The 26,573-nt window shown below is 42.9% G+C and overlaps 2 protein-coding genes across 2 annotated transcripts in view; one reads left to right on the top strand and one right to left on the bottom strand.

Annotated features, from left to right (window-relative positions):
- Positions 1–1,252: 1,252 nt before the first annotated feature.
- Positions 1,253–9,965, bottom strand: fgg (fibrinogen gamma chain). The gene is given in 9 exon segments (NM_001292581.1): positions 1,253–1,636; positions 5,922–6,199; positions 8,056–8,240; positions 8,337–8,470; positions 8,885–9,015; positions 9,235–9,319; positions 9,444–9,627; positions 9,723–9,770; positions 9,880–9,965. Coding segments are annotated over 9 exon segments (1,302 nt in total). The 5' UTR covers positions 9,952–9,965; the 3' UTR covers positions 1,253–1,451.
- A 7,504-nt stretch (positions 9,966–17,469) lies between these two features.
- The window catches only part of lratb.1 (lecithin retinol acyltransferase b, tandem duplicate 1), a 63,491-nt gene continuing 54,387 nt past the window's right edge, over positions 17,470–26,573 (top strand). Inside the window, exons 1-3 of the mRNA XM_042340390.1 lie at positions 17,470–17,665; positions 24,123–24,223; positions 25,587–25,656. Coding sequence (XP_042196324.1) covers positions 17,470–17,665; positions 24,123–24,223; positions 25,587–25,656 — 367 coding nt within the window. The remainder of the gene's footprint in view (positions 17,666–24,122; positions 24,224–25,586; positions 25,657–26,573) is intronic.

Raw genomic sequence — 26,573 nt, forward strand, 5'->3', positions numbered from 1 at the left:
TCCTCCTTCGAGACCCATCTCAAGACCCTCCTCTTCGACCGTGCTTTGATCACCCACCTTCCGCCCCTGCCCTCCACCCTCCCCAATCCCGACCCACAGCTCAGGTATGAAACACTGATTGTCCAGCGCCTTGCGATGTCCTCCCGACGTGAAAGACGCTATACAAATGTAATTTTGTTGTTGAATGAATCTCTAAAGTTAAAAGAACAAATATGGATTCTGAGTGCGAAATTTGTCTGGGAGGAAGTGCTGCACTGACACTACAATTCTCATCATTATTTATCTTTGTAAATGCATAATGAATTGATAAAAATAATTTATGGCTTTGGTGGGACTCAACCAGCGTGTGGTGGGAGAGGAAGGAGCCAAACTGGAAGATGGTGGCTTGTTCCAGTATTTTGGAGAGGAAGAGCAAGTTAGAGATACGTTGGAGGTAACTGGAGAGCATGGAAGGCTTGAGTGAGGATTTCTTGGGATAGGGTGATGACTGCAATTTTGAAAGGCAATATAAGGAGTCATATGGCATAGTGGTTAGAGAGCTTGTCTCGCAAGTGAGAGGACCTGGGTTCAATTCTGGGGCAGGGCAAAACATTAGGTAGGTTTCCTTACTCCACACACCTCTGTTTATCTAGCAGTGAGTAGAAAACCGGCTGTTAGTCGATTGGCGGATCCCTCCAAATAACAAATAAATAATAATAATTTTGGCACTCGATCCAGGATCGTTTGTGGGACACTGCTCCGCGCAATTGGCAGCTGCGTTTTGCCCACAAAATGACAGTCACGACACTTTACAGTATATTTCGTGAAGCGCTTTGAGACATCTCCACAATGTGATAAAGTGCTATATCAAATGCAAGGATTATTAGTACTATTATGTAAATGTAGATTACATTGTATTATTTTGTAAATGAAAAATATACAGATAAAATATATGGTGAATGTTACTAATGAGGTTTGTCATATAGTTTAGTATAGTTTAATTAAAGCATGTATTTATTAAGTTTAACATATAATCCACACATTGACCGTTGACATGCTCAGGTGAGAGATGGTACAACTGAAAAACATAACTTATGAACTTACATGTTATGCCGTACCGATATTGATAAATTATTCTGATTTTATTGCTATTTTCTAATACAATAGAAACAAAAATTCTTTCGAAAACAAATCAAATGTAATCCTTACATTTATAAAATACTTAGGCTTTTTTGTTGGCAAATAAAACACATCAATGACAGAGTAAAGTGTTAGGAGAAACAAACTTACTTTAATAATAATGGCATCCAAAGAAAATACATTTGAAAGGGGAATTGTGATTATTCCCTTATACTGTGAGCAGTACACATTCACTCATGAATCAGCTTATTTCAGATGCAAGTTCTACTGCTATCAATCATCAAGGAGAAATCAAAATGTATTTCTTCGATGGGATGGGAGCCATTCTTTTACTAATTGTCGCCCCTTGGCATATCTTGTGTCTGTTCTTGTTCAAGGTGCTGTAGTTCTGAGTATCTCCTGATTGGTATGATTTTCATTGTGGTTTCTTTGAGAGAGTACCAGCGGTCCCGCCATGTTGCCCAGATAATGCCATTGTCAAACCCACTGGGAGTCTGGTCAGCTGTGTAGTGTCCACCTGAAACACGGTCAACGATAAATACCTTTCAGATAAACAGTCTTTAGCACCATAGCCGACAGTAAATACTGAAAGTAAAGCTACACATTACTTTATGGTCCCACAATAGTTTCAATGGGGGCATTTTATCACAACTGTCTTTGTCTTTATAATAGCTAATCTCGGAGGCACAGAAAGTCTTCTTGAATAGATTCTAGTACTTTAAATTTTAGATGCACCCAAAGTGCTGGGATGAGTACACAAACATGTCATGTTTCAGGTGGTGATCCCTATATTTGTGAAAAAAAATCCTCTGTCTTTCACTGTAAATAAATACAACCTTTTCGCTTCATCTTTGTCTAAGTAACTATTTCCTCTCCCCCCCGCCCCCCAAAAAATTAGCAATAAGATGAAAAAGTGTTCCTTGGGAAAATGTTAGTGTAAATGGAGCCTGGCTGCCGGGAAAGCTCTTCACACTATAAACTGTATTTCCAACAGGGAAACCCATATACGTCAGTCAGCTTGATCTGTGTGACCTCGGATCTCTGTTCAATTTAACACTATCCAAAAAATACTGCACTTCTTAAAAAAAAAAAATTTCCACAAGAATTAATCATTGTTTTCACAATAATTACTGATGTTCGTTGACAGGAAGGTCAACGCTAAGAATTACAGGAGGACCCTGTTTAGGCATGGTTGTCTGCATATCTTACACACCTCATTGAAAAGGAGCTGTGTAAGATATGCAGTAAAGGCACTTCCTGCGTGCTGTACATGTGTGCAGCATCCCTGACATACTGCCTTCATGAAGTGACTTTTGGTAACCATCAGTAACTACAGTTTACCTAGGTTAAAATCAGATCCATGCTCTAGCAAGATGGTTAAATAATGTGCCTATATCTACAGCATCAGCTGTGAAGACTTGCACAATAAGTATCCTTTGGTATCCTTCTGACAACCTAGTCAGTTAAAAATATAACACTTTCCATGCTAAAATTCATTTCTTATGAATGTGTCCACAAAACTCTAACACTGGAAGATTGCTGTCCAGGACACTGAGATAAACTGTCTTCACTAAATTTCTGATGGGGCAGCTGGAATTTGAGGGGAAGTAGAATAAAGTCTTCCATCAGTTGCAAATGTGTCAGCATTTGGTTGAGATCCTACTTGTCTTTCTCATAACTTAGTTTATCCAAAACACAGTCCCAGTTATCTGTAGATCCAACACTATTTGATCAGTACTAACTGACCAACTCTTAAAAATGGTCAAAATCGTATTGAAGAATTGTACAACAAATGATTCAACTCTACAAAGAACTATAACAATCCATGAAGCAAACACTTTTTTCAGCACCCCTTTTGAGAAACTTATAACCCCTATTCACTCTGTCATTGAGTCTCATATGGATTACTATCAGCAGCTTCTCTCCTAACCTCTCTTCAAGCCCCATGTTGGGATTTTAAACCCACAACCTAAGATGATATTCCAGGGCACTGTTGCTGGAAACGCGGCATTGCTGCTTTCCAGTTGAGCTGTTAAATCAAGGTTCTGTCTCCCTGTTCAGGTGGACCTTAAAGGTCCTGTGGCACCATTGGAAAAGAGTTCCCCCAGCACTCTACTGGAATGTCGGCCTCTTCTATGATCTAAAGTCGCAACATGGGGCTTGAACCCACAACCTTCTGACTCTGAGATGAGAGTCCTACTGACTGAGCCAGGCTGACTCTTAACTATTTAACCTGCACTCTTTCCCCTGGGGTCCATTAATATGCCTTACAAAAGTTTTCTAATAAGGACTTGCAATTTTCCTTAAAGTTCTTCCTTTATAATTAACTTTATGAAAGTAAGGGTTTATGCTACTGAACATATACCAGTTATCCATCCTGGACCTCAGTCAGAAGGACAAGTACACATAATAAATTACATGTAACTGCTCTGATTAATTCTGATTAAAAACTGATTTACACCAATTCATGACAAACCATAGATTCCTGCTCTTCCATTGGTCTATTGGGGAAACATAACCCGTAGCTGGGCTACATTTTTTTAGGTATCCACCAAACATGCTCAGCAGAATCTGTGTAGAATTGCTCTTTCCTGGTAACCTTTGTTGCAAACTGTTGCTGAATGTGATTACCACAGCATCTCCAGAGCATGGTACAGTTTTCAGCTTTACCTGTTGGTTTGGCTGAGTTGGTAGCACTCTCATTTCTGGGGCAGAAGGTTGAGCTCACTGTCTAGACTGATGGAGCTGATGGCTCAAACCTGCACTTGTTGGATATCTAGTGACCAACCAGCAACTATCCTCCTTGGGGAGAGTTAAGTAGGGTCACCTTGGGGCTGAGCTGGCTCAAAAATGACATGCTAGGCAACCGAATGTCAGAATCAAGTCAACTTTCTGTGGCAGTCTTGGTAGTCCAGTTCTTGAGCCGGGTGGGTCTGCAGTACTTCAAAGCATTGTTGATGACAGATGAGGCAGCATAGATCAGTAGCAGCAATTGTTGGACAAACCAGTCAATGGGAGCAGGGATTCTCACTCTTGCTTATCCTGCAAGACAAAGCCCTAATGGATAGGGTGATTCTACCTGGATATGTACTGGGAAGATTGCCAGACAAGCTATGCTGAGTTGAAGCTGTTTAAACGCCTGTATTATTCTGATGCACACTCGTGATTCCCAAAGCCTTGCTCAACCTATGCCTAATACTCCCCAGAATTAGACAAGCAGGGTGTATCCCTTTGGGGAGATAGTGCGCGTTCGATTCCAGAAATTTCCTTGTGCATAGGTGGCATACATATGTGGAAGACTCAATCTAGTTTGAATACTCTTAAGCATGGTGGTGGGATTCCATGTGTTAGCCACAAGACTAACCAAAAACAAAAATGAAGACAGCAAATTAAATCTCATTCAGTCAACACGTGACAGTCAACATCAGACTGGTCCCAAACACCAGATCTGGTCTTAGAAGGTTCTAGGTTTGAATCCAGGTAGTGGATAGACAACTCAGCCCTTAAGTTTTTCAAAGCTGATAACATGAGCAACAACACGTTAGGAGGATGTCCCAAGGCGCTGGACAATCAGTGTTTCAGACTTGAGCTGGGGGTTGGGATCGGGGAGGGTGGAGGGCAGGAGGGATGGAGGGTGACTGAAGACAGGGTCGAAGAGGAGGGTCTTGAGATGGGTCTTGAAGGATGCAAGGGAGGGGGTGATGCAGAGGGACTGTGGGATGGAGTTCCAGAGGGTGGGGCAGAGTAGCAGAAGGTTCACCCGCCAATGGTGAGGCGGGCGAAGCAGGGAACGTGAAGTAGGCTGGAGCCCGCTGAGTGGAGGTAGCGAGCGGGTTGATAGGGGTTTAGAAGTTTGCAAGGCCATGGAGGGCTTTGAAGGTGAGGACCAGGATCTTGAACTGTATCCCCTGTGTAATGGGAAGCCAGTGGAGTCAGGCGAGGATAGGGTGAGAGCACATTTCCATACTAGTGCTTTTATCAATCACCTAGCTCTTTAGTTCATAGTTGTTTTCACCGTTGACTGGAAGGACATTTTATGGAATGGACTAGATCTATGCACTCAATTTTTCTTCCCCAAATTTACACACTTTTACATAGAGAAGCTACGTATAGTCGTCTGTCTCAGAACCAAATGGCACTCATTCTTTCAGTATAGTCAAGTCCAAATGTCAGCTTTACTTGAAATTGAACCAAGGATAGCTTACTGGGTTATTACCACTGTGCTGCTAGTGATGACAAACTGAAATAAAACACACCTTTACAGCATCTTTGAATACTATTTTGATATGATGAAAAGCCTCTGTAATACAAATTATTTCCATCTTCTTTGCACAAGGCAACAGAATATCAACCTCCCAGTGTCACTCCAAACATAATCCGATAGGAGTCAGTGAGAGTTCTTTATTACATTTTAAAACATTTTAGGGCATGTGAAATGAATATTTTTTTTGGGGGGGAATTTTGATTAATGTTGTTTTTCAGCTTCTGACAAGAGCTGTCTGTAATTTAAATGTAAGTTGCTGATGGGTATTGCAGTATTACTCATTCAGATCACATTCAGATTATTCAACGGATCGCTTTCTGGGGCTAATAATCCCTTAACGAAAATAATATTAATAATTTGGTCACTCAGTCCACGACTGTTTGTGGGACACTGCTGTGCACAATTGGCTGCTGTGTTTGCCCACAAAATATACAGTCAATTCACTTTACAGTATATCCTGTGAAGCATTTTGAGACGTCTTGACACCGTGATAAGGTGCTATTTCAAATGCAAAGATAATTATTAGTAATATCATTACCTTGGTAGTAGTTGCCGTTAAGGTTTGCAGCATGGCATTTGTTCATCCACCAACCGGATGTATCCTGTAGAGCACAGTTCCCATCGTACGCATCATTATCCTGGTCGGCTGTGCTGAACTTCATTCCATTGATCCTAGTGTAGAATTTGTCACTCACATCTTCTTTGAAGGCAAAGCCTTCAAAGGCATTTCCTGCGCTTCCCCTGTCAAAGAAGCTGTAGATCAAGCGATAGCCCTCTTCCTCGCTGGCCACTTTAAATCCATTGTAAAAAGCATAACTGAAGGAAAAGAAAAGGTGACAAACATAGTGAGTATTCTGTAGCAGGATTCAGTGTGGTGGAGAAGTGCTTCATCCCCTCTTTGTTACCTGCAGCAACTGCAACAAAAAGCTCGTCTTCTCTAATAATGGGGTTGTTTTGCTCTTTTGATGGCATTTCTGAGCTCAGTGGCAAATGGGCATTGAAGGAAGTAATTTGAGAGGTTCCTAGGGAGTAACTCCATAAGAACCTTCCAAATCATTTTCTTCAACGGCCATTTGCCACGACCCAAGGTAATACCAAAATAAATGGTAGTGCCTTGTGCCATCTTCCAAACAGCAACATTGGTGGTTGATCAATTTGGTTCTGAATTACTTGACATAGGAACATAGGAACAGGAGAAAGCCATTTAGCCCCTCAAGCCTGTTCTGCCATCATGATTGATCTGTACCTCAACTCAAATTACCCGCCCTTTCCCCATATCACTTGATACCTTCAGCAACCAAAATCTGTCCACCTCACTCTTGAAAATTTTAATGAATTCAGTATCCATAGCCTTTTGGGAGAGAGCTCCAGACTTCCACTACCCTTTGCGTGAAAAAAATGCTTTCTGATTTCACTCCTAAATGGCCTAGGTCTAATTTTGAGAATTCTCCAGACCTGGAGAAGAGAGAGATGTGTCCAATAACTCAGAGAGGACTGAGGAGAGGTAATCATAGGGGAGGGGGGAGTGGGGGGGTGTCTTAGTGAAGGTGTGCATATAAACCAAGTGGTTTGTACAGATTTAGGATCTACATTCATTATTACAGAAGCTTTGCCTAGATATAACTAGCGCAAATCATTAAAATCTGACTTTTGTAACAAAAAATGTATTTTAATGCAAAGATGCTGGGCTGTTGTGTAAGATCATGCAATCGTTTTCCATGAACCCTCCTCTTTGAAAAACACACTCTGACCAGCACACAATTTAGTTGTTATATACAAATGATCCAGGACGGCCTTGGACCAAACTCGCAAAAAAAGTATAAAGTCAATCATGCACTAGACTAGAATATCATGCAATACTAATTTAATATCATTCTGTACTAGAATAATATCATTCAGTACCACCACCACCAAAACAACAACAAATTGCACTTATATAGAGCCTTTCACATTGGAAGACATCCCAAGGTGTTGGACAGTCAAGAGTTTATACCCAAGCTGGTGGTTGGAGTCAAGAGGGGTGTAGGGCAGGGGGGATATGGGTAGTAGGGTGACCAAAGGTGTGGCAGAGTGGGTCATGGCACGGATGTGTGGTTTAAAAGACAGTTGAGAGTCGAACAAGACACCAAGGTTCCATACTAGCTTGGTAGGTGGACAATAACATTGCTGTCAGGCTCAAGGTGAGGAGATGCTGACGGGAGCCAAGCTGGAGGGCTTGTCTTGTTGATGTTCAAATGGAGATAGTTGGCTCTCATTCAGAACTTGATGTCTGACAGGCATTCAGTCAGGACTTCAGTGGTCCAGGAGTTGAGGGTGGAGGCAGAGAGACAGAGTTGGATGTCATCTGCATACATGTGGAAATTAACCCTATGTCTGTGGATGATGTCACCGAGTAGGAGCATGTAGATATTGAAGAGGAGAGGGCCAAGGACAGAGCCCTGAGGCTGCATGTGATGGTGTGAGGGCAGGAAAAGAAACTGTTAGTTGGATATAAAGTGGAGATGATGGGAAAGGTAAGACTAGTTTAATAGCAGGTGGTACAAGAATAGTATCATGCAATATTAGTTTAACACCACGTTTTTAAACACAACTATCAAATTATTCAACTTTTTTAAGCTTGATCAAATCAAACAGCCCTATCATACTGTTTACAAGGATGAGAAAAACATTACCTTTCCTCACCACTCCAGTCCTTTAGCGTTATTTTGAGTAGATAGGGTCTGTGCTGCTGCATAGTTAATAAATGCATCTTCTCATTGCCAAGCCAGAACTCAGTCCTATCAGCAGGTGACAAGTATCCAAAGCCTTCTTTGTACTGAACCCAGTTCTTGTAAAAGTTCACACTGCCATCGAGTCTCTAAAACAGATTCAAAGTGAATAGTGAAATCAATTCACACTTTTTATTTCACTTGAAAAGTCTGCTTGTCCATGTGATGTAATGTATTATACATACCCTTTGCAGCACTGTCCATCCTCTCCCTGCTGAGTCTATCTCACAATACACTAAGAATTGCTGTTTGGTTCTATCAGGCTTGATATAGTAAAGACCACTTTTTCGAGCCCCCTTGTCAGCAATTTCCTGACAGTCTGCAAAGGATTACATTTACATTTCATGCCCAGTTTCTTGTAACAAAGCAATAGTTGCAGTAAAACAGCAATTTATCTTAATTCCAAAGAAAAATGTCAAAGTAAATTCTTACAAATACAGAACTAATCACCTAAAGAGGAAAATCTTTATTGTAGTTCAAATAAATAAATAATTTGGTCACTCAATGCACGATTATTTGTGGGACACCGCTGTGCACAATTGGCTGCTGCATTTTACCCACAAATACGCAATCAATCCACTTTACAATATATTCTATGAAGCGCTTTGAAACTTCTTAATGACAGAGACGTCTGATTGATAAGGTGCTATATCAAGTGGAAGGATTATTATTATTATAGATGCTCTTTAACTGCAGTAATAGAATTTCTGTCTATAGACAAATGGACACTAACCTCGACCTGTGACTTCAAAGATTTCTATAGTGTCTCGACACGTCTTTCCACACCGTGCGTGAAGTTCTTGAGTCGTTCTCTTCAAGCGACTTATTACTTCGCGGTTCGATGACAGTATGCTTTCTATTTCACTGTTTGAAAAAAAATACTAAATGATTCATTGACTCAGAGAGGTAGAGACCTGTATGTCGAACACACCTGCAGATTGAATTATTTAAAGGCTAAATAGAATGTAGAAACTGGTCTTCTGCTAGAAGAAAATCTGTCTCTATACAAAACCATCCACCACCCCACCATTACATGCCGGATCACTTGATGATGTACTGCGTAACACAATCTCAAATGCCTACCGCAATTCGACGTTCTTGTCTTCGCTGACTCTCTCAAATCTGAAAATGTCTGTCTGGATGTCCCGAATCCTTTTGATGAATGTGTCTTTCAGACATAATCAAATAATAGGAAATTAAAGGCATGAAAATCAAGGCATGAGAGTCAATCTAAACTCAATTTTTTAATAAATATGAATTTGTCTCAACTTTTGTGCACATAGAATTATTACCTGGCAGTTGTTTCTTTATGACTACATTGGATTGTTCAATAGTCTCCATCTGTCTTCGTGTTAAAGTGGTTGCATTTTCAATGGCTTGCAAACTCTTTTCTAGTACACTTAATTGATAATCAGTTGTCCCTCGGTGTTTGCTCAAGAAATTAAAGACGCCACAGGTTGTTGGGCAGAATTCTCCCTAAATGATCAAAAATACCAAACAAATAATAGGTAATTTACAGGCTAAAATCAACATGCTGTGAATTGTAGTCAATGCAGAAAATCTTTACTCACAAAACGGCTGTCTAGGTTGCAGCAAGTATCTTTAGATGGAGGAAATTGCTGTGAAAGCAAACCAGATAGATCATTACTAGATTTTCTGCAATGTGCTAAGATGTCTGCAAAAACTATTCACTGTAGATTTCCAGCACAAAAACAAATCATCACTTACGGATCTAGTGAGTGAACATGCAAGTAGTAAAACTTGCAGGAAGGCTAATAGTTTGCTCCTTGTTCCTGACATGATAAGCACCAAAACAAGATCCCTCTTCACTGTGGAATAAAAATGACCCCAGTTGGCGAGAGCAGTTTTATCTTATTGAGTCGCTGAGATAAGAGCTTGCAGTGATTGCTAAACAGGCAAGAACATAGTGTCATTACAGAGTGCATCAAACATTAACCTCTGAGTGACTCTATTGTATGTCATTCAGAAGATTATGGGAAGTGAGTGGGAAAGCTAGGTCAACAATCATAATACATTTTTGATCACTTTAAAAGCAAAATGAAAACAGTACAATTTATGTTGTGCCTTTGAATGAATTCGAGCCACCAGCTCAATCAAGCAGGTATACAATTATGTTGCAGCAAATGTATTTTACCTATCAAAATCTTGTTATGATATGATCCTATCAATATCCTGTGAATAGCAAATACGTACAACATAAATGAGGATGAGTAAATACCAAATACAACATATATATATTGGGAGAAATTCCATATGGATTCTGATGTTCTCCAATTTCTTGCCATTTCAGAACATTAGAATTTGCGAATTGTTGAATTCAATCTTAACTTTGAAGATGGATTTCTGTGTTTCTTGAAAGTTTTTTTTACAGAAAACCACAGTAGCTTCAAAATTAAGAATGTATTTAAGAATTTGCCAAATTTGCCCCAAAATCATTTTAAATTCCAAATTTCTCAATTAATCTGCTTCATATAAGACATCATTCAGCTGCTCATATTAATCCAAACAGCATCTGCCTTTGTACTGGAGTCAATATTAATTTGACATTTTGTTTACCACCCATAATTATCGCAGGTCTATTTAAATAAGTGGACCAGCACCTTTCACGTCAGAACGTCTCAGAGCACTTCACAGGATTATACTGTAAAGTGTAGTGACTGTACTTTGTCCTCAAACACAGTTTTCTTAATTTCCACACAGCAATGTCTGAAGTGAATGACGAATTTTATTTGGGGGGATTGTGGCCAGGACATGGGGAGAAACTCTCTTCTCTTTTCAAGTAGTGCCATGGGATCTTTAACTTCCACCCAAACAGGTAAATGGAATCTATGTTTAAGATCAGCTCATCCAAAGGATGGCAGCTCCAACAATGCAGCACAGCCCCAGCACTGCACTGCAGCATCAGTCTAAACTATGTGAGTTCAAGTCCCGATGTGGGGGTTGAAACCCACAAATGTCTGATTCAGAGGTGAGAATGCTACAAACTGAGCAAGTTTGAGTCCAACAATATCCCACCAATTATGGGATATTGAGTTGCAATATCCAATACTGAGTCCATTGTGGGATAGAAAATCCACCTGGATCTAGATTTACTTTGTTTTCTTAATATCGGGACATCCTCCCGACGTGAAAGGCGTTCTAAAAATGTAACTTTGTTGTGGTTGTTATTGTATTTCAGTGTCCAGAATTTGGCAAATTCTTAAATACAGTTCTTACTTTGAAGCCAGTTTTCTGTAAATACTTTCTTTTAAGAAACAAAGAAATGTGTATGTGTGTCAGAATTCAGGAGGGATATTTTAAATCCATTTTTATAAAGAATATTTTAAACATTCAGAGGCTATTTATTACAAAGGGTAGAGATTATATATCAGATGTATAATTCTGAATACTTCAAATATCAATAAAATTATATCAATAATATATTTTAACAATTGTGCTTTTTTGACTTTTTTCATTCATTTTAATGTGACTCCAGTTGAAAGGATCAATTGGGGGACCATTTCTACAGTCTCCACCAATGTCACTTTGTGAGTAACTGTGAGTTACAACAACTTGTATTTATATAGTGCCTCTCATGCAGGGTAGCATCCCAGAGTGCTTGACAGTGGCGGACCACGACTTCGAGCTGGGGAGAGGGCGCAGTATCCATAGGCACGGTCGAATAGGAAGGTCTTCAGGTATGACCTGAAAATGGGGAAGGAAGGGGCAAGGCAGAGGGAGGAAGTGTGTTCCATAGTTTTGGGGCGTAGTGGCTGAAAGTGCGGCCACCAATGGTAGAACGGAGGGCACGGGAGATATGCAGAAGGCCGAAGCCAGTCGAGTGGAGGCAACGGGTTGTGGGTTGGGGATAAGCAGGTCGGAGAGATAGGGAAGTGCCAGGGCATGAAGGGATTTGAAATCGACCTGTTCGGTGATAGGGAGCCAGTAGAGCTTGGCTAGAACTGGTGTGATGGGGGTATGGAGTATAGTGCGGGTGAGTAAAGTACAATGCTGTGCCTGACAAGCTTGCTGTAACTACAACCAACTGATCATTTGAAAGCAAGCCAGAATGCAAACAGTAATGGCAATCGACTTCAAAACTTGCACTCTCACTCCTTAACATGGTTCAAAAGTACATCTGATATGATACCACTGATCCTTGCTTTTGGTAGAACATCTTTCACATCAGGAGGACATCTCAAAACGCTTCACGGGATTTCATTGCGCACAGCAATGTTCCAAAGCAGCCTTCATATTAAAGATCCCATGCCACTGTTCATGAAGAGAAGGGAGCTTTTCAGATGAAAATGCTTTTATTTATTTTCTTCAACAACAATTTATTCCACAACTCGATGCGAGGAAATGGATGTACAATAATAATAGCATTTACATCACTCCTTCACATAAAAAAGTCTCAAAAGGCTTCGCAAAATATAATTGATTGTAATTGTAAGAGCAGCTTGTTACTGCAGGCAAATGGCATAGCTATGCCGAGCCAGCAATATCTCATAAACAACTATGAGGTGAGCAGTCGATCAATTTGAATTTGGGATTAAATTTAAATTAGGAGGGAATATAAACCAAGAAAACCGGAAGATTGAGTCCTACGTCTCTTTGAAATAGCAATGGCTGAGTGGTCGTTTACCTGAATCCCAAGGCAGATGGAACCTAAGTTAAAAGGATAACAAAAGGATCAACTAAAGAAATTAATATTAAAGGACCAAGTTTTTTAAAACATGTACAAGGAGCTTTAGAAATAACATTTCAAGCATAATGTAATTAACCTAATATTCATAGTGGGGAAAGTGTCAAACGCATTCAACAAGATGATCAATATTCATCTAAATATTCAATAATCCTTGTATTTTATATAGTGTCTTATCACAGTGTACAAACATCTCAAAGCACTTCACAGCATTTATTATGAAGTCCAGTGACTGTGTATTTATAGGCAAACATGGCAGCCAATTTATATTTGATTTTAGTCACAGGATATTTACAAATTGGTTTCAAAAGAAATCAAGAGAAAGAACAGTAACCAAGTGTCTTTGGAAAATATCCATAAAAATGTGGTAACTCTTGGTAGCAATGAACTTTTGTTCTGTTTGATAAATAAATAAACTGATGTTTGAACTAAATAAAACAAGTTTCACAGAAAGAATGGATACGAGAAAGACTTTTAAATATTGACTAACATTTGTACAAACTGGTCATTTTTATACAAGGTAAGCAAAGCCCATGTTAAATCTAAGAAGAAATTAAGTAAGAATAAGCATAATCTTGAAGTTCCAAAGTATTTTATTGAAACTCTCAACTTCTTGCTGTGGTTTAGCTGGGAAAAGGCATATGATTTCAGACACAATGAGTTTCCCTACACTTCTTTTATTAATGTGAACAGCCTGCAACCACAGATCAGTTTACAAAGCTTTCCAAACTGCTCTCCAAACAAAAATATAGCGGCTTCTCTAATCTAGCTTCTCTGAAGAAATGATTGCATCTTCCAGCAGTGGTTCCATTATTAAACAATTTCCAAATTTGTATTTGAAGTTTATACATTTTGTGACAACGTTGCAGGTTTTCTTCTGCAGGATGTTGCATTGGGTTTGTTAGCACAGTTGTGCATACACAGGGAGATAAATATGTTTAAGGGTTAGGGGGTCAAGGCATTTGTGTAGTTTGGGATTGTTTAGATGACCTAAATGTCCTCAGTTCTAGCCACGATCTCTTCTTTCACGTATCTCCACCAGTCGCATGATGGCACCTTTGGTTGGGTAATTTGCTTCCACAAACTAGCCATGAGAAGATTCACAACAACAACAACAACAAATTACATTTGTATAGCACATTTCATGTCATGAGGACATCCCAAGGAACTGGACAGACAGAGATTTGGACATGAGCTGGGGGGTTGGATCAGTGGAGCTGGGTGAGGGTGTTAGGGTGACGGAGCTTGTGCAGGAGAGGACACAAATGTTCTAAATGATTGTTGAGAAAAGAGTTGAGAAGGTCAACAAACAGTGAGTTAACGTAGTTGAGCCTGGATGTGATAAACGCGCAGAGCAGGTCTAACAAACTACAGAGATTCATCTCAACAACTTTTGATTAAAGATTACACTGGTGCGGGGGCATCAAGAAGTGGCTGCATAAGTCCTGGCAGATCTGCACTAAATCAATACCTTGTTTCCAGTAGCTATCGAGCCATGATACCCAAAACACTGTCATAAATAAAGAAAAATTAAATTAAAAAAACATGTATTTGATTTGCCGACCAAAAAGGTTGGCCACCTTTGTTTTAGACAAATTCTGTCACGACTATATTCAGTGTATTATGTGTAATTTTAGGTAACTGATGTTCAAATAGGCATTGGTCACATAAGACTTTAACCAAAATTGATAAAAGATGATTTCAGACTAAGTTATGAGGAACACCCACATTTGAACTACAATTTAATGTACCTAGGACCTACTATCCATGAGTGAGGGCTCAAGCACTTGCTTGTCGGAGGCGGGGAGGTAATCGGGGTCTCCATGGAGCTGAACTGGTTCCAAGGTGACATATTTGGCAACGGAATGTCGAATCGAGCCAACCCTCTATGGTGATCTCAGAAGTCTGGTTCCTGAGCCAGGCGGGTCCACAGTATTCCAGCCTGGCTCATCAGCAGGACTTGAAGGGCAGACCAGTCACTGGGGGCAGGGAGTCATCCTACTCAGCTCCTGTTAACCCAGCAAGCCAAAGCCCTAACGGATAGAGTGGTCCTAACTGGTCAAGCATTGGGAAAGCTTGCCAGACAGTGATATCAATTGCAAGCTAAGCAGTTTTAGCGGTTATACTCCAGTAGTAAACCAACGCACACTCTGGGGTCTACATGCCTTGGCTCTTGCCAACCTGCGCTTGATACTTTCCAGAATTAGGTAAGCAGGATGTGTCCCTCTAGGGAGAGAGTGCGCATTCCATTCCAGCCATCTATCTCTGGAAATTCCATGCATAGTTGGGATGCATGGAATTGTTAGTTTGGTTTGTGTGGTGATGGATTCCCGCATTACTTTGTTTTTTGGGGGGCTCAGCCTAGTGTCTGAAACATGCGGAAATCCATCACCATCTCTTTAGCGAGAAAAGGCCTAACTCATCCAGTTTATCTTAGTAACCTGCCAGCCTTAGTAACAGCACTGCACTTTTGTACATATTATCTTTAGGATGAGATGTTATAATCAAGTATTGCCAATAGAGGTGGATGTTAAAGATCCCATGGCACTATTTGAAAAGAGAAGGGAGTTTCTCCGGCTGTCCTGACCAACAATCCCTCAGATAAAACTGGTCGATCAGTTCATGGCTGACACTCCACAGTGATGCTTCACATTATGGAAGTTCCCTGTTGCAGAACGAAAGGATTCAAGATCCTCATTCTCACTTTCAAATCGCTTAATGGCCTGGCACTTCCATACCTCTCTAATCTGCTCACACCCCACACACACACAGTGGTCACCTTTGTTCAGCGGGCTCGGTCTCAGGAAATCCCTGCCTTCCATCTTGCCCCTCTGACCGCTCACCTCCCCTCCCCTTTCAGCTCAGCATCAAACCACACAACTGTTAAGTGCTCTAAGGTGTTACCTGCATGAAGGCTGCTATAAAAATGCAGATTGTCGTTGCAATATTGGCTGCTGTGTTTGCCTACAGAATACAGTCACTGAAGTTTACAGTAAATCGTATGAAGCGCCATGAGGCATCCTCCCAAAGTGAAAGGAATCTTATCAACTACATGGATTTTCGTTTATTTTAATACCTGCACTGTTAAAAATAAACAAGGCTCTGAATGTTTGAATGGAATCTGCGATCTATGACGTTTACACCCTCCCAATATGAAAGGCACTTTCTCAAATGTAAAGAGTCATATTAAATGATGAACTATAATGATGACACCTCTTCATTAGAGGAGTGACTTCTAATTCTTAATTCTCATCATTGTTGAACACAACAGGAGAGGAAGAGCTGCTGTCAGAAAACAGAAAACAGCAAGACAACTAATATAATGATAATAATAATATCTGCATGAGGTTTGAAGCACTCTGAGACGCTACCAAGCATGAGGAGCACAATATAAAGCCAAGTTGTTGTTGTTGAATCCCCTTCGTGTATATAAAACCATTTTATTCATCATTTCATTCACATATCATTGTAGACATCAAGGCATCTGTTTGTTTTAAGTATTTAAAACAGACTCTCTATCCCCTTGCATTGGTTGAAGCAGAAAACCAATGTATTTGAAAAAACTTGATACATACACATGGAAGAAGGGAATAAAGGATATGTACAAATTTATGTATATAATTTTCTATTTTATATTTGTAATTGAACATATAATTTATTATTGTGTTATATTTTATATAATTATGTATGCAAACAATCATGATTACTTATTTATTATCAATTAATAATTAAAATAAAGATTCTATATTTTAAATATTTAAATTATATATCTTTAAACGCCAACACAGACTAGTTGGACCACACGGCTTGTTTCCGCCCTGGACATTGCAATTGGCTGCTGATTTTGCCCACGAAATACACAGCCCATTCAGTTTACGGTATATTCCTGTGAAGCGCTTTGAGACGTCTTGACAACAAAGTGATAAGGTGCTATATCTAATGCAAGGATTGTTATATTATTTTGTAATTCTGCTAAAAACAAAGTAGAGAGAAAATAAATACCTTGTTTGAACCACCCGATTCCCTTTTTTTTCACTAAAACAAACCAATCTCAACAACAACAGAAAAGAGGAACAGTCCTTGAAGTGGAAAGATAGTGTTTTTTCTGCAAATACTTTGATTCATGACTATATTTGCCAGTATTAAGTGACAGGTACAGCACAGACTGTACGTTTGTAGCCCAAAGTCAACCAGATACCAGCACAAAAGTAGCCCAATATTTAGCATTGCCTCGTACAGAGAGAGTGTGGGCAACAATAATAGGGCAGTGCTTTTGAAACTGTGTAAGAAAATGTCTTCAAAGAGGGGAGAGGGGGGGTGGGGGGGGGGGGGAGGGGGCGTTTTCAGGGCTGAATTAAAAATTAGGACGACGTTTTTCCAACTAAAAAAAGAAAAAGACGCCCAAGACGCCCCATTGGGCGTGAATCCGCCCGACCTGAGCGGGGTGGTGCGGGGCCGCCCCCCAGTGGTTAATGTGCCGGGGAGCGCTGCGGAACCAAGGAGGCGGGAGGGCGGGCGGGAGGGTGTGGGGGGGCGTTTTAAGGGGTTGCACTCGCATCTGTGAAGCCGAGGGATTGGGGGGAAGAGTTTGGCCGCGGCGGCTCCTCTCTGCGATGCTGAGCCGTTGGGAGCGGGCGGCGCGAGGCTGGGCTCGGGCTCGGGCTCGGGCTCGGGCTCCGGCCCCCATCCAGGCCCCGGGGGGTCCCGGGCCCCACTGTCGAGGGCTCGGCGCCCGGGGGCTGTGCGGCGCCGGGCGCAGCGTCAGGATCGCCTGCGCCTCGGGCTTCTGGGGGGACACGGCCACCTCAGGTGAGGGGCCAGGGCTGGGCTGGGCGGGGGGGCGGCAGAGGAGGGGTCGGTGGCGGGGGGGGGTTAGCGGGGTTGGCAGGGGGGGGTTGGCAGGGGAGGGGTTAGCGGGGTTGGCAGGGGAGGGGTTAGCGGGGTTGGCAGGGGGGGGTTAGCGGGGGGGGGGGTTAGCGGGGTTGGCAGGGGGGGGGTTGGCGGGGGGTTAGCGGGGTTGGCAGGGGAGGGGTTAGCGGGGTTGGCAGGGGAGGGGTTAGCGGGGTTGGCAGGGGGGGGTTAGCGGGGTTGGCAGGGGAGGGGTTAGCGGGGGTTGGCAGGGGGGGGTTAGCGGGGTTGGCAGGGGGGGGTTAGCAGGGTTGGCAGGGAGGGGGTTGGCAGGGGGGGGTTAGCGGGGTTGGCGGGGGGGGGTTGGCAGGGGGGGGTTTAACGGGGTTGGCAGGGGAGGGGTTGGCGGGGGGGGGGGTTAGCGGGGTTGGCAGGGGAGGGGTTGGCAGGGGAGGGGTTGGCAGGGGGGGGTTGGCAGGGGAGGGGTTAGCAGGGGGGGGTTGGCAGGGGGGAGGGGTTGGCGGGGGGGGGGTTAGCGGGGGAGGGGTTAGCGGGGGGGGGTTAGCGGGGTTGGCAGGGGAGGGGTTGGCAGGGGGGGTTTAACGGGGTTGGCAGGGGAGGGGTTGGCGGGGGGGGGGTTAGCGGGGTTGGCAGGGGAGGGTTGGCAGGGGAGGGGTTAGCGGGGTTGGCAGGGGAGGGGTTAGCGGGGTTGGCAGGGGAGGGGTTGGCGGGGGGGGGGTTAGCAGGGTTGGCGGCGGGGGTTAGCGGGGTTGGCAGGGGGGGTTAGCGGGGTTGGCAGGGGAGGGGTTGGCGGGGGGGCTTAGCGGGGTTGGCAGGGGAGGGGTTGGCGGCGGGGGTTAGCGGGGTTGGCAGGGGGGGGTTAGCGGGGATTGGCGGCGGGGGTTGGCAGGGGAGGGGTTAGCGGGGAGTGTGGTTGGCAGGGGAGGGGCCAGTGGGGGTTGGCAGGGAAGGGGTTGGCAAGGGGTGTGGGTGAGGGGTGTGTGTGAGTGCGGGGATGGGGATGGGGGGTGTGCTTTGTGTGGTCAGGGCCCCACAACTGGTTAGCAGATCCAGCCATGGAAGCTTTCCCTGTCGATGCCTTCTTGCCAGGTTGAACTGCCTTTTGACACTCATGGTGGAGCTCCACGTCGCCCCCACCCCAGTGGCCAATTGGACCAGGATTCCCCCAAAGGGGTGGCTTGGCGTCTTACACACAGAATTGTTATGCAGCCAAACAGCAGCACCGCGGGGCTGTTCAGGTGGACTTTAAAAATCCCATGACGCTATTTAAAAGTCACCAGCGGGGTACCCCAAGGATCCATCCTTGGCCCCCTCCTCTTTCTGATCTATATCCCTCTTGGGGATGTCATCCGCAGACATGGGGTACACTTCCACATGTATGCAGACGACACCCAACTCTATTTTTCCACCTCACTTTGCGACCCCCAGTCCCCTGATGTTCTGTCAGCTGCCTGTCAGACATCAGGAGCTGCCGCGATGAGCGCGAATTTCCTTCAGCTGAACGTTGACAAGACGGAAGCCAACCTCTCTGGCTCTCGTCAATGTCTAAAATCTCACGGATCTCACCTCCTCCACCTACCCGACCTCCCCCTAAAACTCTCCGAACCTGTACGCACCTAGGGGTCAGGTTCGACCCCCAATTATCCTTCCTCCCCCACATCCGGTCCCTCACCAGCACCGCTTTCTTCCACCTCCGATGCATCGCCCATCTCCGCCAATACCTCTCTCCGAAAGCCGCTGAAACCCTCTATGCCTTTGTCACCTCTCGGCTGGACTATTCAAATGCCCTCCTCGCCGGTCTCCCATCCGCTACCATCCACAAAATCCAGGTCATCCAAAACTCTGCCGTCCACATTCTCACCCGCACGAAAGTCCGCTCCCCAATCACCCCAGTCCTTGCCAGACTGCACTGACTGCCTATCCCAGAGAGGATCAACTTCAAGATCCTCATCCTTGTATTCATGTCCCTGCGCTCCTCTGCACCCCCCTACCTCTCTGACCTCTCTCCTCAAAACAGTACCCGCTGCCTTCGTTCCTCCGGGTCTGGCCTCCTCATCGTCCCCCGAGTCCTCCGCTCCACCCTCAGCAGCCGTGCCTTTAGCCCCGAGACTCTGGAACTGCCTTCCTCACTCCCTTCACCTCGCTCCCTCTCTTCCTATTTTCAGGTCTCTGCTGAAGACCTTTGTTTTCGACCGCGCCTTTGATCACCTTCCTCTCCCTCCCCCTGGCTCGGTCCCCGGGATCCGTTTTGTAAAGCGCTCTGAGACGCCGTCTGGTGTGAAGGGTCCTATATAAATCCAAGTTGTTGTTGTTGAAAGGAAAAGGGAGTTTCTCCCAGTGTCGTAGCTTACAGACCCCCATTCCCCCCACCCCAAATAATATTGGTTGCTCACTTTATGGGATTGCTGTGGTATATTGCTGTGAACTGCGTTTGTGATTAAAATTAAGTACTTTACAGTAAATCCTCCTTCAGGATAGAAAGAAGGATGATAATAATAATAATCCTTCCATTTGATACAGCGCCTTATCACGTACTCGAGACGTCCCGATAAAGCGCTTCACAGAAAATACTGTAAAGTGAATCGACTGTGTATTTTGTGGTCGAAAAACGCAGCAGCCAATTGCACACAGCAGTGTCCCACAAACAGTTGTGGATTCAGTGATTTATTTCTTTTTTGGAAGGGATTATTCTCCTCGTCGTTTATTTTGCAGTTTATCTTGTTGCCTTGTGAAGAATAGTAATAATAATCTTAGCATTTGAATATTGAGCCTTTCACATTGGGTGTGTACTGACTTTGTATTTCATTGACAAACCAGGCAGCCAATTTGTTCAGAGCCGTGAAGTGAAATGGCCAATTTTATCAGGGGTTAATTGGCCAGACCTCTGGGAGAAATTCCCTGTGCTTTTTGAACAGTGCCATGGGATCTTTAATATACACCTGAACAGGCACAGATGTCTCATTCGAACATTTCATCTCCAATATTGCAGCACTCTACCATCAGTATTGGAGTGTCAGCCTCAGCTATGAGTTCAAAGTCCCGACATGTGACTTGAATGCACAGCCTTCTGACTCAGAAGCACAAGAGCTGCCAATGAAGCCAGACTGACTCTTGAGTCATTGCAGACTGTGTTAAAAATAATACAATCTATAAAGCCTTTGCATTATTTCTCAACCCAATCTTGCTTTCATCTGATCACTTTGTAGTTCCAGCATCATAACATTGTAACTTTGCAGATTTCAACAACAACTTGCACTTATATATATATATATATATATATATTCACGCAACCTCACTAAGCCAGTCAGGAACCTCGGTATCTTGTTTGATCCTGAACTCCCCCCACATCCGCGCTATGACCGGCACTGCCTACCACCACCTTCGTAACATTGCCAGACTCCGCCACTGCCTCACCCCTCAGGCTGCCGAAACCCTCACCCACGCATTTGTCACCTCAAGGCTCGATTACCGGAACTCCCTCCTCATCGGCCTTCCCAACTCTTCCCTTCACAAGCTGCAGATCATCCAAAACTCTGCAGCTCGTGTACTCTCACGCACCAGGCTCCATGACCCCATCACTCCCACCCTCGCCCGACTCCACTGGCTCCCCATTCCCCAGAGGATCAAGTTCAAGATCCTCGTCCTCACCTTTAAGGCCATCCATGGCCTTGCCCCCCCTACCTCTCTTACCTGCTGACTCCCTACCAACCTGCCCGTTCCCTCTGTTCATCAGGCTCCGGTCTACTCCATGTCTCCTGCCCGACCCGCCCTACCATCGGTGGCCGGGCTTTCAGCCTCTCTGCCCCCACACTCTGGAACTCCATCCCACAGTCCCTTTGCCTCACTTTCTCCCTCGCATCCTTCAAGGCCGGACTCAAGATCCTTCTCTTCGACCGTGACTTTAGTCTCCCTCCCACCCCTCTGCCTTTCCTCACCCCTACACCACGCCTCCCCCATGCTCGGGCCCCAACACCTGACTGTACAGCACTTTGGGATGTCCTCCTGACGTGAAAGGCGCTCTGTAAATTTAATTTTGTTGTTGTTATACAGACTCTGAGATCTTAATGTGTGTTGCAGAAAAATAATAATAATACAAATAAAAAGAAAACTGCATGTATTCTAAAACGTAAAGGACATTTGGGAATGTGCTTAAGGCTGTATGCACGCTTGGGTTTAGATGCTAGTTTTTTTAAAAAAATTAAGTCTATCTACCTCAATCAGAATAAACTCGCAGGGCCACCATGGGAGTTGCAGGATTGGTTGTATTTTAGATTTCATCTTAAAGGCAGTGTCTTTGTTTCATATCCATGAGTCATCTAAATCCTGTGTCAAGTTTGTATCCTAGAAGTTTGACATTTTCTTTCAGCGAAGTGGATGTCTTGGAGTGGTATATGGCAGAAGGATTGCTTCATACACATCTATTCTGTAATCTTACCATGCAAATCATTGATGACTAACTTGACTGTCAAGGTGTAATTTAGCAGGATCTTCCATAATCCAAGCTGCACTTGTCTGTTCTCGATTCTGATCACAGGAGAGAACAACTTAAGAAAACTTAACCTAAGATTTAGACTGAGAATGAATCGCTGGTTACTAAAGCACTCGGAAAGCACTCCGAGATTCTGCCCCAAGTGAATGTCGGTATATAAATGCAAGTTATTGTATTATGGTATATTGAGAGTAAGAAGGTTAAATATGAGCTCATGTTGTGGTCTATTTTAACAACTTGGGTTAATCTCCTAATGAACACACAAGCAATCGTGTGAACAAGCTGATACAGAAAATAACAAATAAGAAGAGGAAGCATTGTGCATTGGTTTTAGAGCCGTGCTGAGCATCCTTTGTGACTTACGTCAACCTACAGTATTTACACTTGATGATGGACTGAATTGATATAGGAGAAAAATTGCAAGGAGTTTAACCGTGAAATTGTCCTGTAATACAAATGTCTTCAATCCGCTACACTAGCAAAACACACACTAATATCTATCTAATAGCTGTAAATATTTTTTTGAAAAGGTGCACCAAAATAAATGAAAACTCGTTTATGCTCAAAAGGGTATTAATGTGTCTGCCTGGATGTTCAAAAGTTGGATCCTGTTAGATTTCAGCCATATTGTGTTTTCTGGGCTTAAATTCGTGCTGGTTCGTTTTCGGTTCTTTGCAATGATTTCTACACAGAACTCTGTCAGCTGACTTTAGTGAGCGTTGTTCAAGTTTAAAGTTTCTGTTTTGCGTAATGACCACAGGGTGGCATCATAACATTACATTATTGTTAACTCAGAGCACAAAACGCAAAATACTGCAGATGCTGGAAATCTGAAACAAAAACAAGTCGCTGGGAACACTCAGCAGGTCAGGCAGCGTCTATGGAGAGAGGAAAGTGAGTCAACGTTTCGGGTCCACGACCCTTCGTCAAACCGGGTCGTGGACCCGAAACGTTGCCACACTTTCCTTTCTCTACAGATGCTTCCTGACCTGCTGAGTGTTCCCAGCGACTTCTGTTATTGTTAACTCAGTGTTGTGGGGGTCACTGAGGTGGGATTTGATGTGTGGAACCTATCAAGGGAGTGTGGAATTGAAATGTTACTGAATTCTTGCAACATAAGTTTCTTGTCTTCAATCTAGTGATTGCATTTCTTTATAATGTATTGACCATATTATTTCCTGTGATTACTATTGCTGGAATTACTGGAACTAATACAGTCAAAATTAAGTGAATGGGCCGAAAATTGCAGTATTCCTAATTTAATAATTGGAATGTGTTTTGAAATAACCCCTCGATTTCTGAACAGTTGTAATGTTAGAACTCAAACCAGTTAAAAAGTCACAGGTTTTGGATTTCAAATGCTGAAAATAGTTCTCTGAGTTTATTCAGGGAACGCTGGCCAGATTCAATATGAATTAGATAGAACGATACAGCATGGAAACAGGCCATTCGGTCCAATTATTCCAAGCTGAACTACTTGTGAATTAATTCAAAACGTGTTCCTTAACTACGAGTTAGTGAAGTGTCCCAGGAGTAAGTTTAGAGAATTTGGCTTCCACACACAGAAATGGTAGTCAACGAGTTTCTGAAATCTTCAGGCTTGACTGGGCTGAAGCTCTGATCTAGTTGGGCAGTATCAGTTAGACCCTATGCAGGCAGTACATTATAATAGGAGAAAGAGAAGAAGCCTTTTAGTTAGAGGGTAATTTCGGAGGTGTAACGCTGAATGTGTTTTGCGTTCTGTCGACAAATAAATAGTTGATGCACTTTACAGTGAGCATGTGGAGTTCTTTGAGACGTCCTCCCCGATGTGAAAGGTGCTGGATCGAATTCAATGGTTATTCTTATTTTGTGCAATTTGACCGATGTGGGTGTTAATGAGATTTTACTTACACTTGTTTCTCTCAGTTCCACAGTTGGTGTTTGATGGGAACCTGGATTTCCTGGTCTTTGATTACCTGTCTGAGATCACCATGTCGCTGCTCACTGCAGCAAAAGCCAAATCACCTGTGAGTGTTTACCTTCACTATTAAAAGGTTTGGCGTTTTTTCAGTGATATTTCCAGCACAGTCGACATAAACTACTTCCATTTATATAGCCCCTTTGATGAGAGGGAGGTTTGGAATACAGTGCAATATAGTGTACAGTGTATGTGAATATATATAATAATCTTGCAATTGGTTTAGCGCTTTATCATGTCAAACTGTCTCAAAGCACTTCACAGGATATACTGTAAAATAATGATTTCCAAATTTTCTGGGCTCAAGGCCCCCCAGGACATTAGGTATCCTGACTAAGGCCCCTCCCCCCCCACTCGGGCTACTAGTGTTTCCGGTGGGGGGTTTGACCAAGGCCTCCCTCCCTCACAGTCTCCACAAAATGCTGCCCTGATACCTTCCACTGAAACCTTGGGAATGCACCTTTCACATCCACTCGTTGGGCTGCATAGCCTTTGCACACTATTCATTGTTGGAGGAGGGTTGCCTACAAAATGCACAGTCACTATATTTGATAGTAAATCCTGTTGAGGTGCTTCGAAGTGACTTGATTTGAAAGGTGCTTTATCATATGTAAGGATTATTATTAAATGTAAGTGACCAGCTGGCTTCACACATGGCGGGAAACTAGGCATGACATCAGCATCAACCTCATAAACCAGAAGCCAGACCAACAGCCTTTTTTTTCAGATACTTTACATCTCTGTGTCTAAAAATGTTATTGATTCAAAAAAAAACCCTGTTGTAACCACTTCACCCTGTAGTACTCCTTGTTGCATGTGTTCATAGCACTGCTTGCTATAATAATAAAAAATAATAATCCTTGTATTTTATGTAGCGCCTTATTCAAGACATCTCAAAACGCTTTGCAGGATATACTGTAAAGTGAGTTGACTGTATATTTTGTTACATACACAGTATATTATAAGGGCACGAAATCTCTCTCTTCATACAATGCTCAATGAGTCGCACCTCCACACATGCACACACCGTTTCCCATGGTTGGGAAGATGTGCATGTGATCTGCTCCCAGAACAGTAGCAGTATAGCAATACCATTCCTCAGGAGGTCAGAGAAACAGTGCTGCATCCCTACTAAAGAACTGGAACAGTATCCCCTCCTGCATCTGTCCTGACAGTAGCAACTCTTCCAGCTGTAAGCACCACAAATGCCTATAATTCTCCACATAGCTCACGCAACCAAAGACCTTTTCATCTATGAGTCTGACATAGATCGTGTGGGACCTTGTGCTCATTGTAGAGCATCATCATGCAGGGACTTTTTGAGGAAAATTGAACCTTTTTTAAAAAAAAACTTCTTCTGATCCATTGCAAATAGTAGAGAAGAAACTTACAATATTTTCTCTTTGTTTCAGGATCATGGCTATGCACCTGATTTTGTGCAGGTTGCGATGGCCCCGTTTATCAAAGATATTCACAAAAGAGGTAATGGAGTAATTGACGTATTGCGTTATATCAAATTGGTAACTAGCAACCCACTTCACCAAATTCTTCATGATCTTAGATTTCAAACTATTGTTTTAAATTTTAACATGTTCTCAGTTTTGGGAAAATTCTTTAATTGTGGCTTAATTTGTAAGCCGCTTCTTTTTAAGCAGAAAAATCTCTCGCCAATGCCCTGCTTCCTTGATCCCTAAAATAAAAATAATAATTCACTGGGCTTGAGAATAAAAGCAAATGTTTGGGTATTGGAAGCTTTCAAAATGCAACTTTATACCATTTAACATTTGTAAAAGGTTTGGTTTTCTTTTAAAATGTTCTAATACAGAATATAATTGAATAAAACTGGACAGAAGTGGGAAGCATTTTTTCCTTCACGTTGGCAACTTTAATTTTGGGTTGGAGGAATATCAAGCCTTGGGACGTCCTTCTGTTATGAAAGGCACTATAAAATTGTAATTTTAATTTCTTCTCCTAGCTTTATCCTTTTGTCCAATAATGATTCATTTGCCTCTCTATCCAACACTGGAAATGATCTTCTTTGCTTATAGAGCAGTGTTCACAACTTTCAATGAAGTGGTGCCAGGAATCACAAGATTGGTTTAGCTGAAGTTCAGTTATCTGATCTCATCCCCCCAGAATACCCATGCTATTGTCCTCCCATCACAGCAATAAGGTGCTTTTTAAATTGGTCCAGTGTCCTCGTCTTAACCATCCTTGCTGATAACCTATTCCAGTTAATTACATAACATAACATGTAGGAGCAGGAGTAGGCCATTCGGCCCTTCGAGCCTGCCCCGCCATTCAATCATGGCTGATCTTCTAATCTAACTCCAGCTAATAACCTAACCCTGCCTTATCCCCATATCCCTTAATCCCATTTGCAATAAGAAATCTATCTA

This window comes from Callorhinchus milii, unplaced genomic scaffold (assembly GCF_018977255.1).
Source record: "Callorhinchus milii isolate IMCB2004 unplaced genomic scaffold, IMCB_Cmil_1.0 Scaffold1, whole genome shotgun sequence".
NCBI lineage: Eukaryota > Metazoa > Chordata > Chondrichthyes > Chimaeriformes > Callorhinchidae > Callorhinchus > Callorhinchus milii.